The 17,335-nt window shown below is 43.1% G+C and overlaps 1 protein-coding gene across 1 annotated transcript in view; it reads left to right on the top strand.

Moving 5' to 3' along the window:
* The window catches only part of CWC25 (CWC25 spliceosome associated protein homolog), a 30,730-nt gene extending 13,812 nt beyond the window's left edge, over positions 1 to 16,918 (top strand). The window contains exons 5-10 of the mRNA XM_082860985.1: positions 241 to 368; positions 1,022 to 1,085; positions 1,708 to 1,919; positions 2,295 to 2,393; positions 14,826 to 14,987; positions 15,459 to 16,918. Of these exons, the coding sequence (XP_082717111.1) occupies positions 241 to 368; positions 1,022 to 1,085; positions 1,708 to 1,919; positions 2,295 to 2,393; positions 14,826 to 14,987; positions 15,459 to 15,573 (780 nt within the window). The 3' untranslated portion in view covers positions 15,574 to 16,918. The remainder of the gene's footprint in view (positions 1 to 240; positions 369 to 1,021; positions 1,086 to 1,707; positions 1,920 to 2,294; positions 2,394 to 14,825; positions 14,988 to 15,458) is intronic.
* The last annotated feature ends 417 nt before the right edge of the window (positions 16,919 to 17,335 follow it).

Consider the following 17,335-nt stretch of genomic DNA (forward strand, 5'->3'; position numbering starts at 1 on the left):
TTTCAAAACACAGATTCCCAGCCCCACCCACCAGAGAGTCTGTTCAGTAGTCTAGGGGTGTTTGTGCACAACCAGGGTCCAGGCCCTCCACTCTTGTCGACAGGGGACGTCTGATCATGTCCTGGACCCCCGTAGACCCTGAGGCCTGGAGGCAGGTAGTTTACACATGACCCTGTCCCCTCAGAGGGACTGACAGGGGTCCCAGTAATCTTGTGCGGTTATGTTCTGGGTATTTTCTAGTTGCAAATGAGTCTGGAAAAAAAGGAGAAGAAGAAAAAGAAGGAGAAGAAAAAGAAGCACAAGAAACATAAGCACAGAAGCTCAGGCAGCGATCGTTGCAGCAGCGAGGATGAGCACGGCCGGGAGAGGTGAGTGCGTGGAACGGCGTCCTGCACCTTGATTCACTCACTCATTCATTCCACAGATACGAACTGAATACCTGCTCCGGGCCAGGAGCCACCAGGTTCTGGGAGTTCAGTGGAGAACACTTGCACACCGGCCCTCTGCCCCCAGAGCTGGCCAGCTAGCACTTGAGTTCCCGGAGGAGTTGGCGAAACCCCCAGGGGAGCTGGCTGTAGCTGTGTCAGTCTTAGGTCAGACGTCCTGGATATGCCTTTCATCTCAGCTCTTGATTCCTGCAAGACTTACGTGGGTTTTATGGAGGCTTTTTTTTTTTTTTTCAAATGCATTAATGGGCCCATCTGGACCTGTTCTGTGTGTCTCCTTTGCGGGAGCCGCCAGCGCTGTCTCTGCTGACTCGTAGTCCCTAGAATAGCAGCACGAGGTGAGAGGAGAATGTGCTCGGGCGCTGGGGCTGAAAAGCAAGGCCCACGGTTTTTCTCAGTAAAAACATGACTGTGCTGATGCATCTTCCCTCAAAGCTAGAGAAACACACTCCCATGTGAGAGCCGGGAGGTGGGAGAGGTCACGTTTGAAACAGGAAGCACGTCTCAGCGCAAGAGCTGTAAACTGGACCTTTAGGCATTTTCTTTTTCAATGAATATGTGTTTTAATCTCTTAGATCTCAAAAGAAGATGGCAAATTCTTCCCCTGTTTTGTCCAAAGTCCCTGGATATGGCTTACAGGTAAGGATATGGGCTTCTCAAAGGGAGTGACTGTGGGACTGGAACGTGCCAACCTGGGTACCTTTTTGGACACAGAGCATATTTAGCAGCCAATCAGACGTGCGGAAAGAAGGGAGTTTGGGCAGCACAGACTGGAGAACAGGCCCATTCCTTATCCCTGAGCCTCTGACTATGGCTGAAGGCCCTCTGAGCAGAGAGGCTAAACTACCAGTGGGCATTTAGGCATTCCGTCCATCCCTCTGCATATAACTTACATGAAATGCGTACATGTTAAGGGTTGATGACTTTTTGATTAATGTACATCCCTCTGGATTCCTTTTTTCCCCTGAGTATGTTTAACCTGAGGTCCTGTCCTCCGTATTCTGCCTCCTGCTCCTCCTTTGGCTGTAGCAAAGAGCCAAGCCAATTTAGGTGGTTGGGTGATACATCCTTTTAGGGCATTCTGAGGATAACTTTCCTAAGTTTATACAGCTCTCAGTGATAACTGTGTGATGGGATCGGTATACCCAGTTGGCTCCTTACAGAACCTCAGTGCTTACTCATTTTCTTGTTTCACTGCATCTTCTCCTGAGCTGCTAGATTTTCCTATGAATAACTTTTCTTCCTTTCCTTGATGATATAGGTCAGGAACTCTGACCATAGCCAGGGACTGCAGGGTCCTCTGACAGCTGAGCAAAAGCGAGTGCGTGGGTTGAAGAATTACTCCAGGTCCAGAAGCTCCTCTCCCTCACCTCCCAGACATGGCAGCAAGAAGAGCACCAGAGAAGCAGGGTCTCGGGACAGGAGGTCTCGATCCCCGGGCAGAAGGTCACGGTCCCCAAGGCCAAGCAAACCGTGAGTATGGGAATTCAGCGGGAAATAACCTGTGTATGTGGGGGCCTGGTTACAGCTGGTATTTGCTTTTAGCGATGTCTGTTCATCAACTCTTCCAAATGTCTTTGCTTTGTTATTATCTTTACTTTTTTTTTTAATGTAAAGCTCAGACCCCTAGAACTACATATTTATATATGTGGAATCTCTAGAGTGAGATTAATATCAAATCTTACGTATCCTTATGCCTTTGTTTTTCTTCCACTTCGTCCCTCTATTTTCTTCAATTTGGATTATAGTTCTAAAACTGTTAGCTTTTCTTCCATCATTTGAGGGACATGATACAAGCCACTGTATTGAAAAAGCTCTTCTCCTCTCTGCCCTCTGTGTCTGTTACAGGCACAACTCTAAGGTAAATAGGAGAGACAGAGGCCGAAGTAAGAGCCTATCACCTAAAAAAGACATCTACCAAAGGCGGCATGGTCATGGGTACACCAGGTGAGTCAAGAGCCCAGTAGGTTAACTTCAGACTTTCAGGCCTGAGTCTTGGAATGGCTCAGACCAGGGCAAGTGGATAATCTATATCACCTTTTTTGCCCACCCCTCTTTTATTCATCTTGGTCAACTTTTAACCATCTGCCCTGCCCCCGACCCCATGCGAGTCACATTGAAAGGACAAAGTAAATAGTTTTGAACTATTGAACTAATGACCAATTCACTAAGTGATTGTCTCTCAACACCTGTAAACATGTTATTCTCACAGAGATTTCTACAGGAAGCTTTTCTTAAGAGTGTGCTCCTTTCTTGAGGCATCAGCTGAAAGGGAAACAGGAAGGTGGTCTTGAGGGCAGACACCCTAAGATAAACTCTGTGTTTGAGTTGGGTGTGGTGTGGGTCAGACAGAACATGGGTGTGCAGTCATGGGACCTGAGGGGAGTTGGCTGTGCCCATGAAAGGCTGTCCCTAGGGGTCTTGATTGCTCTTAGAAGTTTAGATGAGGGAATTCCCTCGCAGTCCAGTGGTTACGACTCGGCGCTTTCACTGCCGTGGGCTCCAGTTCAATCCCTGGTCAAGGAACGAAGATCTCATTAAAAAAAAAAAAAGTTTAGTTGACTTGGGCAACTTTTGTGTACTTCCTGTAACTGCCTCCCCCAGTTGGCTGCACATTAGAATCACCTGGAAAGCTTGAAGAAAAACCAAAATCCTAATCAATCCCTTGTTGCACCCCAGCCCTATTACATCACAATCTCTGGGGATGGGCCCAGACATCAGTATTTTTAAAGCATCCCAGTAGTTCCAGTGCACAACCAGCACTGAGAACCACTGAGAGTTCCTAACAACCTCTTTTATTCAGTATGCTGTTAGAAGAGAGGCAAACCCTAAAGTCCCTTTTAACTTTTAATTGCCTGATTCCCTAAGTTTAAGGTTTCATTTTCACTGGCAACTTTCCAAAATACCCATGTACATATTTCCCTGCCTTCCCAGAGAGGGAGGGTATATTATGCATAATTTAATCTTTTATTGGTGACACTGGGTCAGTTCTTCTGCTGTGCTGTCATTCATGCTGTTCTTAGGGATGGATGCTCATGAGTGTATTTTTTTTGATGTATTTTAAGGCTCTTGGTCAGCGCAAGATCTGCTTTTTCAGATCCCGCTTTGTTTTTCTGTCTCTTTTGCCATCTGCCATCACTTAAATTTGTCTCACTTTGTCAGCCTTTCTTATCGCCCTTAGAATCTTTGTTGAATTTTGTGGTTTAAAATGAGTTAGAATAAACAACAAGGTCCTACTGTATAGGACCAATAGACCAATACTTCAATAAAGTTTTTTTTTTAAATAAATTTATTTATTATTTTTGGCTACGTTGAGTCTTCGATGCTGTGTGTGGGCTTTCTCTAGTTGCAGCTAGTAGGGGCTACTCTTCGTTACGGTGTGCGGACTTCTCATTGCGGTGGCTTCTCTTGTTGCGGAGCACGGGCTTTAGGCATGTGGGCTTCTGTAGTTGTGGCACTTGGGCTCAGTAGTTGTGGCTCACGGGCTCCAGAGCTCAGGCTCAGTAGTTGTGGCACATGGGCTTAGTTGCTCCGCGGCATGTGGTATCTTCCCGGACCAAGGCTTGAACCTGTGTCCCCTACATTGGCAGGCAGATTCCTAACCACCGTGCCACCAGGGAAGTCCCAGTAAAATTTTAAAAAATAAATAAATAAATAAAGTGAGTTAGAGCCCTCAAGACTTTTGTCTTCCAGGAATGGAAACACAGAAACTTGAAAGCATGGATTCTATGATATCTCTTTGTTTTGGTTTGGTGTTCCAGCGAGTTGAACACCAAAGATGAAACCAAGATGGTGCTGAATTAAGACAAAAGAAAAGTTATGGCTGTGAAACCTTTCTTAGCACTAGTTCCACTGTTTCTCAGATTGAGAGTCACTGGATATTTCCTCAAGGGCCTGAGAGTTCTGTAAGGATTTAAAATTTTTTGAGTTATCTTTTGTGTGTATGTTTTGTTTTAATTAGTGATCTAAAACAACTTTTTTGTCAGCTGAAGGATGAAGCTTTTCTTTAGCAGTGAGGCTCTCAATTTAAAGCGATTTTTACAGACTAAGACTTTTTTTTTTCTCTTAAGTTTTTTTTGGGGGACTGAGGGATTCCACATTATTTTTCCATTGCTTTCAGTGCTTCCTAAATTTCTTACAGTCAACACAGCACTTTTAAAAAAAAATTATTCAAGTATAGTTGATTTGCAATGTTGTATTAATTTCTGCTGTACAGCAAAGTGATTCAGTTACACACACACACACATATGCACATTCTTCTTCATATTCTTTTCCATTATGGTTTATCACAGGATATTGAATACAGTTCCCTGTGTTATACAGTAGGACCTTGTTTATGCATTCTATATGCGATAGATATCACGATATCACAACACTTTTTTAAAAAATTTATTTAATTAATTTATTTTTGACTGCGTTGAGTCTTCCATGCTGTGCGTGGGCTTTCTCCAGTTGCAGCGAGAGGGGGCCACTCTTCATTGTGGTGTGCAGGCTTCTCATTATGGTGACCTATCTTGTTGCAGAGCACGGGCTCTAGGTGCGCGGGCTTCAGTAGTTGTGGCATGCAGGCTCAGTAGTTGTGGCTCGCAGGCTCCAGAGCACAGGCTCACTAGTTGTGGTACACGAGCTTAGCTGCTTTGTGGCATGCGAAATCTTCCTGGACCAGGGCTCAAACCCACGTCCCCTGCATTGGCAGGCAGATTCTCAGCCACTGCGCCACCAGGGAAGCCCCACAACACTTATAATTTAAAAAAATGTGTATGCTCAAAACAAACTAACAAAGATCACTACTATAAGGTCACACCCCAGAAGTGGCTAAAATTCCTTCTGTTGGGTTTGTAAATTGCCCAGAACAAAGGTGGCAATAGGAAATAGAAAATGGAGTTACTATTCTTGCATTAATTACTATTATTAAGGCACAATTTCTTTAATTGTTTTGATCAAATAATAGACACCTTTTTTTTTTTTTTTTGCGGTATGCGGGCCTCTCCTGTTGTGGAGCACAGGCTCCGGACACGCAGGCCCAGCGGCCATAGCTCACAGGCCCAGCCGCTCCGCGGCATGTGGGATCTTCCCGGACCGGGGCACGAACCCGTGTTCCCTGCATTGGCAGGCGGACTCTCAACCACTGCGTCACGAGGGAAGCCCCAGTAGACACCTTTTTTTAAAGTGTAGTTTATTTATAATATTATATCAGTTTCAGGTGTACAACATAGTGATTCAATATTTTTATAGATTATACTCCATTTGAAGTTATTATAAAATATTGGCTATATTCACTGTGCAGTATAATATATCCTTGTATCATATTTATTTTATACATAGTAGTTTGTACCTCTTAGTCCCCTACTCTTATCTTGTTCCTCCTCCATCCCCCTCCCCACTGTTTACCACTGGTTTGTTCTCTACATCTGTGTGTCTGTTTTCTATTTTGTTATAGTCATTCATTTGTATCATTTTTTAGATTCTACATATAAGTAATAACATACAGTCTTTCTCTGAGTTATTTTACTAAGGATAATATCCTCCAAGTCCATCCATGTTGTTGCAAATGGCAAAATTTTCATTCTTCTTTATGGCTGAGTAATATTCCATTACATACCACATCTTCTTTATCCAGTCTTCTGTTGATGGACACTTAGGTTGCTTCATATCTTGGCTATTATAAATAATGCTGCTATGAACATTGGGGTGCATGTATCTCTTCAAATTAGTGTTTTTATTTTCTCTGGATATATACTCAAGAGTGGAATTGCTGGGAATTCCCTGGCAGTCCAGTGGTTAGGACTCTGTGCTTCCACTGCAGGGGGCACGGGTTCGATCCCTGGTCAGGGAACAAAGATCTTGCATGGCGTGGCAGAAAAAAAGAGTGGAATTGCTGCTTCATATGGTAGTTCTATGTTTACTTTTTTGAAGAACCTCCATACTGCTTTCCATAGTGGCTGCACTAATCTACATTCCCACCAGCAGGGTAAGTAGGGTTCCCTTTTCTCCACATCCTCACTGACCTTTGTTATTTGTGGTCTTTTTGACACCAGCCATTCTTCAGGTGTGAGGTGATATCTCATTGTGGTTTTTGTTTCATTTCCCTGATGATTAGCAATGTTGAGCATCTTTTCATGTACATGTTGACTATAAGAAGACTAGCCAACATGCACAAGAAGATATAGAAGACTATATCTTCTTTGGAAAAATGTCTGTTCAGGTCTCCTGCTCATTTTTTAATTGGGTTGTTTGTTCTGATATTGAGTTGTTTGAGCTGCTTATGTAATTTGGATATTAACTCTTTGTCAGTCATATCATTTGCAAATATATTTTTCCCATTCAGTAGGTTTTTTTAAAAATCAGTTGTATTTCTTTTTTTTTTTAAGTTAATTAATTAATTTATTTTTGGCTGCATTGGGTCTCCATAGCTGTGCACGGGCTTTCTCTAGTTGCAGCGAGCGGGGGCTACTCTCCATTGCGGTGTGCAGGCTTCTCACTGCAGTGGCTTCTCTTGCTGCGGAGCATGGGCTCTAGGCGTGTGGGCTCAGTACTTGTGGCATGCGGGCTCAGTAGTTGTGGCTTATGGGCTCTAGAGCGGAGGCTCAGTAGTTGTGGCACACGGGCTTAGATGCTGTGCGGCATGTGGGATCTTCCTGGACCAGGGTTCAAACCCATGTCCCCTGCATTGACAGGTGGATTCTTAACCATTGCGCTACCAGGGAAGTCTCGTTTTTTTTGTTTTGTTGATAGTTTCCTTTGCTGTGCAAAAGCTTTCAAGTTTAATCAGGTCCCATTTGTTTATTTTGGCTTTTGTTTCCTTTGTCTGAGGAGACAGATCTAAAAAAATAATTGCTGTGACTTATGTCAAAGAATGTTCTGCCTATGTTTCTTTTTTTATATATTATTTTTAAAAATATCTTTATTGGATTATAATTGCTTTACAATGTTGTGTTAGTTTCTGTTGTACAACAAAGTGAATCAGCTATAAGTGTACACATATTCCCATATCCCCTCCCTCTTGAGGCTTCCTCCCATCCTCCCTATCCCACCCCTCTAGGTCACCACAAAGCATCGAACTGATCTCCCTGTGCTGTGGTGCAGCTTCCCACTAGCCATCCATTTTACATTTGGTAGTGTATGTATGTCAGTGCTACTCTCTCACTTTGTCCCAGTTTCCCCTTCCCGCTCTGTGTCCTCAAGTCTGTTCTCTACATCTGCGTCTTTACTCCTGCCCTGCCACTAGGTTCATCAGTACCGGTTTTTTAGATTCCATATATGTGCGTTAGCATACAGTATTTGTTTTTCTCTTTCTGACTTACTTCACTTTGTATGGTAGACTCTGGGTCCATCCACCTCATTACAAATAACTCAATTTCATTCCTTTTTATGGCTGAGTAATATTCCATTGTATATAAATGCCACACCTTCTTTATCCATTCATCTGTCGATGGATGTTTAGGTTGCTTCCATGTCTTGGCAATTGTAAATAGAGCTGCAATGAACATTGTGGTACATGACTCTTTTTGAATTATGGTTTTCTCAGGGTATTTGCCCAGGAGTGGGATTGCTGGGTCATATGGTAGTTCTATTTTTAGTTTTTTATAAAACGTCCATACTGTTCTCCACAGTGGCTGTATCCATTTACATTCCCACCAACAGTGCAGGAGGGTTCCCTTTTCTCCACCCCCTCTTCAGCATTTATTGTTCGTAGATTTTTTGATGATGGCCATTCTGACTGGTGTGAGGTGATACCTCATTGTGGTTTTTTTTTTTTTTTGCCATACGCAGTCCTCTCACTGTAGTGGCCTCTCCCATTGCGGAGCACAGGCTCCGGATGCGCAGGCTCAGTGGCCATGGCTCACGGGCCCAGCCGCTTCACAGCATGTGGGATCTTCCGAGACCAGGGATCGAACCCATGTCCCCTGCATTGGCAGGCAGATTCTTATCCACTGCGCCACCAGGGAAGCCCCTGTTGGAAGGTTTTTAATCACAGTCTCAATTTCAGTGCTTGTGATTGGTCTGTTCATGTTTTCTGTTTCTTCCTGGTTCAGTCTTGGAAGGTTGTACTTTTCTAAGAATTTGTCCATTTCTTCCAGGATGCCCATTTTATTGGCATATAATTGCTTGTAGTAGTCTCTCATGATCCTTTGTATTTCTGCTGTGTCATTTGTTATTTTTCATTTCTAATTCTGTTGATTTGAGTCTTCTCCCTATTTTTCCTGATGAGTCTGGCTAATGGTTTATCAATTTTGTTTATCTTCTCAAAGAACCAGCTTTTAGTTTTATTGATCTTTGCTATTGTTTCCCTCATTTCATTTTCATTTATTTCTTATCTGATCTTTATGATTTTTTTCCTTCTGCTAACTTTGGAGGTTTTTTGTTCTTCTTTCTCTAATTGCTTTAGGTGTAAGCTTAGGTTGTTTATTTGAGATGTTTCTTGTTTCTTGAGGTAGGATTGTATTGCTATAAACTTCCCTCTTAGAACTGCTTTTGCTGCAGCCCTTAGGCTTTGGGTTGTTTTGTTTTCATTGTCATTTGTTTGTAGGTATTTTTTGATTTCCTCTTTGATTTCTTCAGTGATCTCTTGGTTGCTTAGTAGCATATTGTTTAATCTCCATGTGTTTGTATTTTTTACAGGTTTTTTTCCTGTAATCGATATCTAGTCTCATAGCATTGTGGTCGGAAAAGATGCTTGATACGATTTCAGTTTTCTTAAATTTACTGAGGCTTGATTTGTGACCCAAGATGTGATCTGTCCTGGAGAATGTTATGTGCGCCCTTGAGAAGAAAGTGTATTCTGTTGTTTTTGGATGGAATGTCCTATAAATATCAATTAAGTCCATCTGGTCTATTGTGTCATTTAAAGCTTGTGTTTCCTTATTTGTTTTCTGTTTGGATTATCTGTCCTTTGGTGTAAGTGGGGTGTTAAAGTCACCTACTATTATTGTGTTGCTGTCGAGTTCCCCTTTTATGGCTGTTAGCATTTGCCTTATTTATTGATGTGCTCCTATGTTGGGTTCATAGATATTTACAATTGTTATATCTTCTTTTTGGAGCGATCCCTTGATGATTATATAGTGTCCTTCCTTGTCTCTTGTAATAGTCTTTATTTTAAAGTCTATTTTGTCTTATATGAGTACTGCTACTCCAGCTTTCTTTTGGTTTCCATTTGCATGCAATATCTTTCTCCATCCCCTCACTTTCGGTCTGTATGTGTCCCTAGGTCTGAAGTGGGTCTCTTGTAGACAGCATATATATGGGTCTTGTTTTTGTATCCATTCAGCCTGTCTGTGTCTTTTGGTTGGAGCATTTAATCCATTTACATTTAAGCCAGTTATCGATATGTATGTTCCTATTACCATTTTCTTAACTGTTTGGGTTTGTTATTGTAGGTCTTTTCCTTCTCTTGTGTTTCCTGCCTAGAGAAGTTCCTTTAGCATTTGTTGTAAAGCTGGTTTGGTGGTCCTGAATTCTCTCAACTCTTGCTTCTCTGTAAAGCTTTTGATTTCTCCGTCAAATCTGAATGAGATCCTTGCTGGGTAGAGTAATCATGGTTGTGGGTTTTGCCCTTTCATCACTTTAAATATATCTTGCCACTCCCTTCTGGCCTGTAGAGTTTCTGCTGAAAGATCAGCTGTTAACCTTATGGGGATTCCCTTGTATGTTATTTGTTGCTTTTCCCTTGCTGCTTTTAATATTTTTTCTTTGTGTTTTTAGTTTTTGTTAGTTTGATTAATGTGTGTCTTGGCGTGTTTCTCCTTGGCTTTAATCTTTGTGGGACTCTGTGCTTCCTGGACTTGATTGACTATTTCCTTTCCCATGTTGGGGAAGTTTTTAACCATAATCTCTTAAAATATTTTCTCAGACCCTTTCTTTTTTTCTTCTTTTTCTGGGATGCCTATAATTCGAATGTTGGTGCACTTAATGTTGTCCCAGAGGTCTCTGAGACTGGCCTCCATTCTTTTCATTATTTCTTTATTCTGCTGTGCAGCAGTTATTTCCACCATTCTATCTTCCAGCTCACATATCCGTTCTTCTGCCTCAGTTATTTTGCTATTGATTCCTTCTGCAGTATTTTTAATTTCAGTTATTGTGTTGTTCATGACTGTTTGTTTGCTCTTTAGTTCTTCTAGGCCCTTCTTAAAGGTTTCTTATATTTTCTCTATTCTATTTCCAAGATTTTGGATCATCTTTACTATCATTACTCTCAATTCTTTTTCAGGTAGTTTGCCTATTTCCCCCTCATTTATTTGGTCTTGTGGGTTTTTATCTTGCTTCTTTGTCTATACGATATTTCTCTGTCTTCTCATTTTGTCCAATTTACAGTATTTGATGTCTCCTTTCCCTAGGGTGCAGGGTTGTAGTTCCTCTTGCTCCTGTTCTCTGCCCCCAGTTGTGGGGTTGGTCCAGTGTCTTGTGTAGGCCTCCTAATGGGAGGGCCTGGTGCCTGCGTTCTGCTGGGTGGAGCTGAGTCTTTTCCCTCTGCTGCGTAGGGCCGTGTCAGGTGGTGTGTTTTGGGGTGTCTGTGAGCTTAGTATGACTTTAGGTAGTCTCTGTGCTAATGGGTGGGTTTTTGTTCCTGTCTTGTTTGTTGTTTGGTGTGATGCATCCAGCACTGGGAGCAGCTGGTAGTTGGGTGGAGCCCGGTCTTGGATTCATATAGAGGCCTCCGTGAGAGCTCTCGGACGCTCTCGGTGATTAATCTCCCCTGGGGCCAGGAACTCTCTACTGGTCCAGCATCCTGGACTTGGTGCTACGACTCCAGAATCCCAGGCCCGACTTGTGGTTGAAGGACCAAGACCCCGCAAGTCACTCATCCCAGCAATAAAGGGGATTAAAAAATAGACTAACAAAACCCCAGACAAATGGTAAACAGTAAAATCAAACAAACAGAAACAAGGAAACACACACACACACAAAAGAAACAAGAACGGAACTAAATAAATCAAATAGCAAGGTAACAACCAGACAAACAAAAGAACCCAAGAACGAAATCAAACAATTAAGAAGAAAGCTGACAGAAGCTCCGAAACAAAACCAAAGCAGAGCACCAACCGAAGAATGAAGCAAAGAAACGAAACAAACCGACAAAAAGTGATGTAAAAAAAAGAGGGAGAGAGAGAAAGGGGAAAGAAGGCAGAACAACAGAAAAGCAGCGCAGGGACAGAAATGTAAAACAGTAAAATAGGAGATATATTAAAGAAAAAGACAAAACCCTGGAGAAATGGTAAAAACAAAATCAAACAAAAGCAGAAACACTCATGTAAAAGAAACAGAAACAGAGCCCAATGAAACAAAAAGCAGGAGAACCAGACAAAGAGAAGAACTCAAAAATGAAATCAAACAATTAGGATTAAAACTAACAAAAACACATGATCTAAAAACAAAACCAAAGCAGTGTGCCAGCTGAGGAGTAAAGCAAGGAAACAGAACAAACCACTAAAAGCAATTAAAAAATAATAATAATGAAAGAAAAGAAAAAGGGAAAAAACACAGGACGACAGAAAAACAAAGTAGAAATGAAAAGACTCAAAAAAGAAAAAGAAAATGAGGAAGGAAAAAATAAGGGGAAAGAACACAGAACAGCAGAAGAGCAAAGTAATTGGATAAAAAATAAAAATAAACAATAAAAATATGTAATAAAACATGGAGATCCCAAAAGACTGAAAAAAAACGAAAGCAACAACAAACAAAAAAAGAAAAGAAAAACCAAAAAAAAAGCTAGAACCAACAACAGAATGAATCAAAACATAATAAAATTAATAGTAATAATTATGTTTCCCTGGGGTCTCTGCTGTAAGTGTCCTTGCACATGCCATGAGCCACAGCCCACCTCTGCCTCCCCAAGAGGCTCTTCTGCCTCTGGGCTGGTCTCTGGACCTGCTGTGGGCCCTGTGAGCACCACTCAGACTCTGATCTGGCCCAGTTCCTGTGTGTGCTTGCCCCCAAAGTCCACAGCTGCCAGAGCTAGACCGTTTTCATTTGTGGGAAACACTCATTGTCTACTCAGATATTCCATAGATGCAGGGTCTACCTAGCTGATCCTGGGGATTTAATCTGCAGCTTGTATGCTGATGGAAAGATTTTCAATCTTCTTCCTTAGTTACCCTGTCCCTGGGGTTCAGCTTTGGTTTTATCCCCACCTCTGTGTGTGGTCCACCCACAGGAGTCTGGTCCTGAGGCTGCCTTGGAGCTCTTGGGTCTGCCCCTGTGAGGATGGGGTACAGAGGTGGTCTGACTGCTTGGATCGCAGGAGCCCGGACCGTGCCAAATGCACAGGGAAGCCGGCGGCCACGAGCGCAAGAGATATGGCCCTAGTGAGGGCCTTTTCTGGCGCCCAGCATAAGGCACGTGAAGGCCAGCCCCGGCCGGGGTTTTTCTGGCATCCGGCAGTAGGCGTGTGAGGGCCAGCCCTGAGCGGGCTTCTTTTATTGTCATTGGCAGGCGCCGGCCGTGTGGGGAGAGAGAGGTTACAGTAGTGGCTCCTCCCCATGCATGTGACTCAGCAGTAGCGCCTGCTTTCATGGCAGTCCAGTCTTCCTGCATAGGCATTTCCTGCTGCAGATTTCCTCCCTCTCGTCCCCTCAGTTCATCTTCCCACATCCAGCAGCGGTTCTCACTCTGGGCCCGTTCTCCAATCCCCATGCACCAGTTCCCAGCCCCCTTGCACACCTGTGAACACACGTCCCAGTCTGGGGCACGCAGGCCCGTGGTATGGACCATCTGTGTATTTCTCACTCTGTCCCGTCTGCCACAGATTGGCCACTTCACCCTCTTCCAACAGCCTCAAATGCTTCCCTTCTGTCCCAATCGATTTTCCCGTCGGAGAGGGGGTTTCCCCGAATTCAGGACTATCTCCTCTGCTTCAGCTCCCCCGCCCCAGAGTGCAGGTCCCCATCCGCTTCCTTTCCTCCTCCTCCTCCCTTCTTTTTTTTCCATCCTACCCAGTTATGCAGGGATCTTTATAGTCCTTTCTGGCGTCCAAGGTCTTCTGCTAGTTTTCAGCCAGTGTTCTGTGAGAATTGTTGTATTTATAGATGTATTCCTCATGTATCCGTGGAGAGAGATGAACTCCACGTCCATAAAACTAGGAGTTTTATGGTTTCCTGTCTTACATTTAGGTCTTTAATCCATTTTGAGTTTATTTTTGTTATGTGATGTGAGAAAATATTCTAATTTCATTCTTTTACATGTACCTGTCTGGTGTCATTCTCCTGTGTGGTTCAATTTCTCAGAAACTGCTGGAGGGTCTGCCTTCTAGAGGGTCTGCTGTAGATGTTTGGGAGAGTAGTCAGAGGCTTCCCGGAGTCAGGCATGAGGACCCCAGAATGTCTTAATTGCTCCTTATACAGACCTTAAATTAGTCCCTTTGTTTTCAACCCTGTGCACCACCCTCCAAAGTGCTTGGTTCCTGCAGTCCCTGAACCTTTCCTGGGTTTTGCATTGTGAATATCTTGCTTCTGATCAGTATCAGGCACTTAGGATTCAGTTTCCTCTAATCTGTTAAAGTGGTTACTACTCCTTCATCCACTTCCATCTTCTGACAGTTTGTTCACATCTCTTATTTAGTGTTATTTCCTCTTCCATCTTCTTGTGCTTTTATGTATTTTAGTTAGTGGGGTTTTTGAAGGGGAGGCTTTTCATTTCGCTATAGATAACTAAATGTCAAATTTTAGTATCTTAATTTTCTCAAAATTGGGCTCCCACTCCCTTATGGGACTCCGATAATTATTTTTCCTTTTAAAGGGGGATCAGTACATCACACAAATTTGAGAAGCAATGGATTTGGATGTCTGACATTGGTAGTGATCGAGCTGGTTCAACACCTCCTCTTCTTGCTCTTCATTTGCAGTGAGTGCCAGGAAAGACCTACCTATTACTGTCCGAGGCTAAATTGAATTCTTCAGGCATCTTGCTTCTAGCTTAGTCCTAAAGTGGTATACTCATGCACTACGTCCATGAATTTCTAAGCACCTCTAGTGGGTAGGTGGTAGATGTTAACCGTTACATGGATGAACCTAGTCCCCTGTTTTATAAGTTGTTGAGCAAACAACTGGAATATAATTGCCATAGCCTGAGGCTCCTGATTAGTTCTCAGTTTATTTTTTGTATTTATTGTTTCAGAGTAATTACTCCAGAGATTATTGAGTGAGAGTATGGAATCCTTCACTAAAAGTCTTTGAAATTTGAGTGCAACCACCTGAATAAGATATTAGGAAGGAAGGAAACTCATGCTGAGTGTGGCACTGGGCTGGGCATTTCCGAGAGAAGAGAGCCATGGGCTGGAGAACCTGGGGTCCTACTTGGTTTCTCTTCTCCCTGTGGTGTTTCTCTATTTGTTGTTGTTGTTGCTGGGAGAGAAGTAGACCTTAGGGTGATTTTTGTGTTCAACAGAAAGCTCTCATCAGAGGAGCTAGAGCGAAAACGGCAAGAGATGATGGAAAACGCCAAGTGGCGGGAGGAAGAGAGGCTGAACATCCTCAAGAGGCACGCTAAGGACGATGAACGGGAGCAGAGGCTGGAAAAGCTAGACTCCCGGGATGGGAAGTTTATCCAGTGAGTGCATCATTTTCCTGCCTATCAGCTTTTGTGGCGATGGTCCCAAGGAGGCAGTTGGGCAACTGGTTCATTCATTGTGTTCCCAGTGTTTCTGTGTCGGTGCGGAGCTCAGCCCCCAGACACCATTGTTACTACTCCCAGCTTCTGGCCAGACAGTGGGACGTTTTTCATCTGAGGGGAGGAGAAGTGAGTTGGTATTTTCACTGAATCTCCTTGGCCTTCTCCTAAGAATTCATGGCTCAGGAAGCCTTTTTCAAATGAAGCTTGGACTTACTTTCCAAAACAGATACATTTCCCTTATAAATTGATAAAAAATTGAGTTCCACATGGAGTCACTCGAAAGTTATCTACATGGGCTTAAGAGAGCTTGTGCTTCTGCAGCGGCTTTATGGCTAGCAACCTGTTTCTTCTTACTCTGCCAGTTGATAAATGCATGTTACTTAACTTTCACCTGTCTTCTCTTCCCAGCCGCATGAAGCTAGAGAGTGCATCTACCTCCTCTCTGGAAGATCGGGTGAAGCGGAATATCTACTCTCTACAGAGAACCTCAGTAGCTCTGGAGAAGAACTTTATGAAAAGATGAAAGCCATCCCCTCTCTTGCTGGTTTTCCTGAAATTTCCAGGGAGGCTGCTGATCCCTTAAAAATTCTCTTTATAAGAGTTCAAATGGCTTCTTCCACAGATGTCAAACCACCACTGTTCAAAGTGACTCTCCTCCATGGATTCCAGAAACAGCCCACTTCTTTTGAGAACCAGTGTGACTTGCTCTATGGGACCCTCAGTAACTTGCTGGGTGCAGAGCAGGTCTTAACTGTTGTTAAATGGGTGGGCACTGGAACATCAAGGTGTGAGCACTCATCTTGCTCTGGAAGGAGGCTCCCTTATGCCTCTTCCCTCCACCTGTGTGAACAAACCTATTCTGCCACCTCAGAATAGACTGGACCTTTCAGAAACCTCTCTCCCCAGAGTCACCCAGATAGTTTGTGCTTACCAGGGTAAACGAACATTTACTTGATTTAGTAGATAATGTGACAGATGATGTCAGATTAGGGCAGAGCCAAGGGAGTGACAAAGAATCTGGAAGGGAAAACAATGCAAAAAAACCCCTAAATGAACTGTTGAATTATTTGGACTATCTTTCAAACTGTAAAGTATATTGTGTATATGTAGAAATGTGTAATTTTTACATGCTTTAAAAAAAAGTAGTTAGCTTTGTTAGAATATCTTGTTTGGTAAGTGACTTTACTATGTAATAGAACCACATTGTATCTTGTTATCCAGTAACACAGTAAGGCAGGTCAGCTTTTCTTTCCTCTTGGAATCTGGCTGGTTGTGGAGGGGCCTGGGTTTATTGATAGGATCTAGGGTATCTCTCCATTTACACTGCTTACAGTCTCTGATGTGGGCAGTGCAGTGTTGAAGTCAAATGATTTTAGTAGTCAGGACCAAACTACCAGTATGCTCCCTGGCTCTTAAAAGAAAATATAATGGAAGCTGTTCATTTCATGGCTTCCCTTTTATCATGTAGTAATCTTATTACAATTCTAGATTTTCAGGAGTTGTTTGCTATTATTTTTTAGTCAGGTATTAAACAAAACAAAACAAAAAACCCAGACTCATGGGATCCATCTCCTTGTCTTTACCCCTTTCCCTTCTCTTTTATCAGAAGCCCTCATTTGACCCAGGAAGTCCTAGGCACTCTTGACCCACACATTAGCTGGGGCCAGTTCCTTGTTCTGCTAATTCCTAACTCTGCTTAAAATGAATTTGGATTTATATTTTTGAGCACTTATGATGCCAGACACTGTTATGCTTAAAACCCAGTCTTTCCCCAGAGAAAGTAACATACACTTGTTATGCATTTAATCACCTTATCCTGCTTCCCTATACTAGGGTTAATTATGTCTTTTATTTTATTAATCGGTAATAAAGGCTACATTTATTTTTGTAACTGTGCAAAAAGCCACCTGTGCTGAGTAACGAATTCCCATACAGAACAATATTGATCCGCAATTTGTGTCCAGTATAAAATGGAGAGCCTTAGTCTGAGAGGAATTATGTAACAAACCGTGGACAGTTTACTCAAAGATTTCATCGAGTGAGCCAGGGAGTAAGATGATTATAATTCTCTACCGAAGGATAGGTGTCTTACGGTGCCGGCCTGTCCCTTAACTGGACCCTTTGGCGGGAGGAGGTCGGCAGCCAGTGGGTGGGAGCGGGACCCATTCATAAAACCCAGGGCTCCCGGCTGGCTCCTCTCATTGGCTCTGGGGGGAGGAGGCGTGTCCTGCGGGTGAAGCGAGCACCGGGGCCCAGGGGAGTGGGAAGATCCACGCCTGGGTGCA

This window comes from Leucopleurus acutus (assembly GCF_964270905.1).
Source record: "Leucopleurus acutus genome assembly, chromosome: 19".
In the NCBI taxonomy this organism is placed as follows: Eukaryota; Metazoa; Chordata; class Mammalia; order Artiodactyla; family Delphinidae; genus Leucopleurus; species Leucopleurus acutus.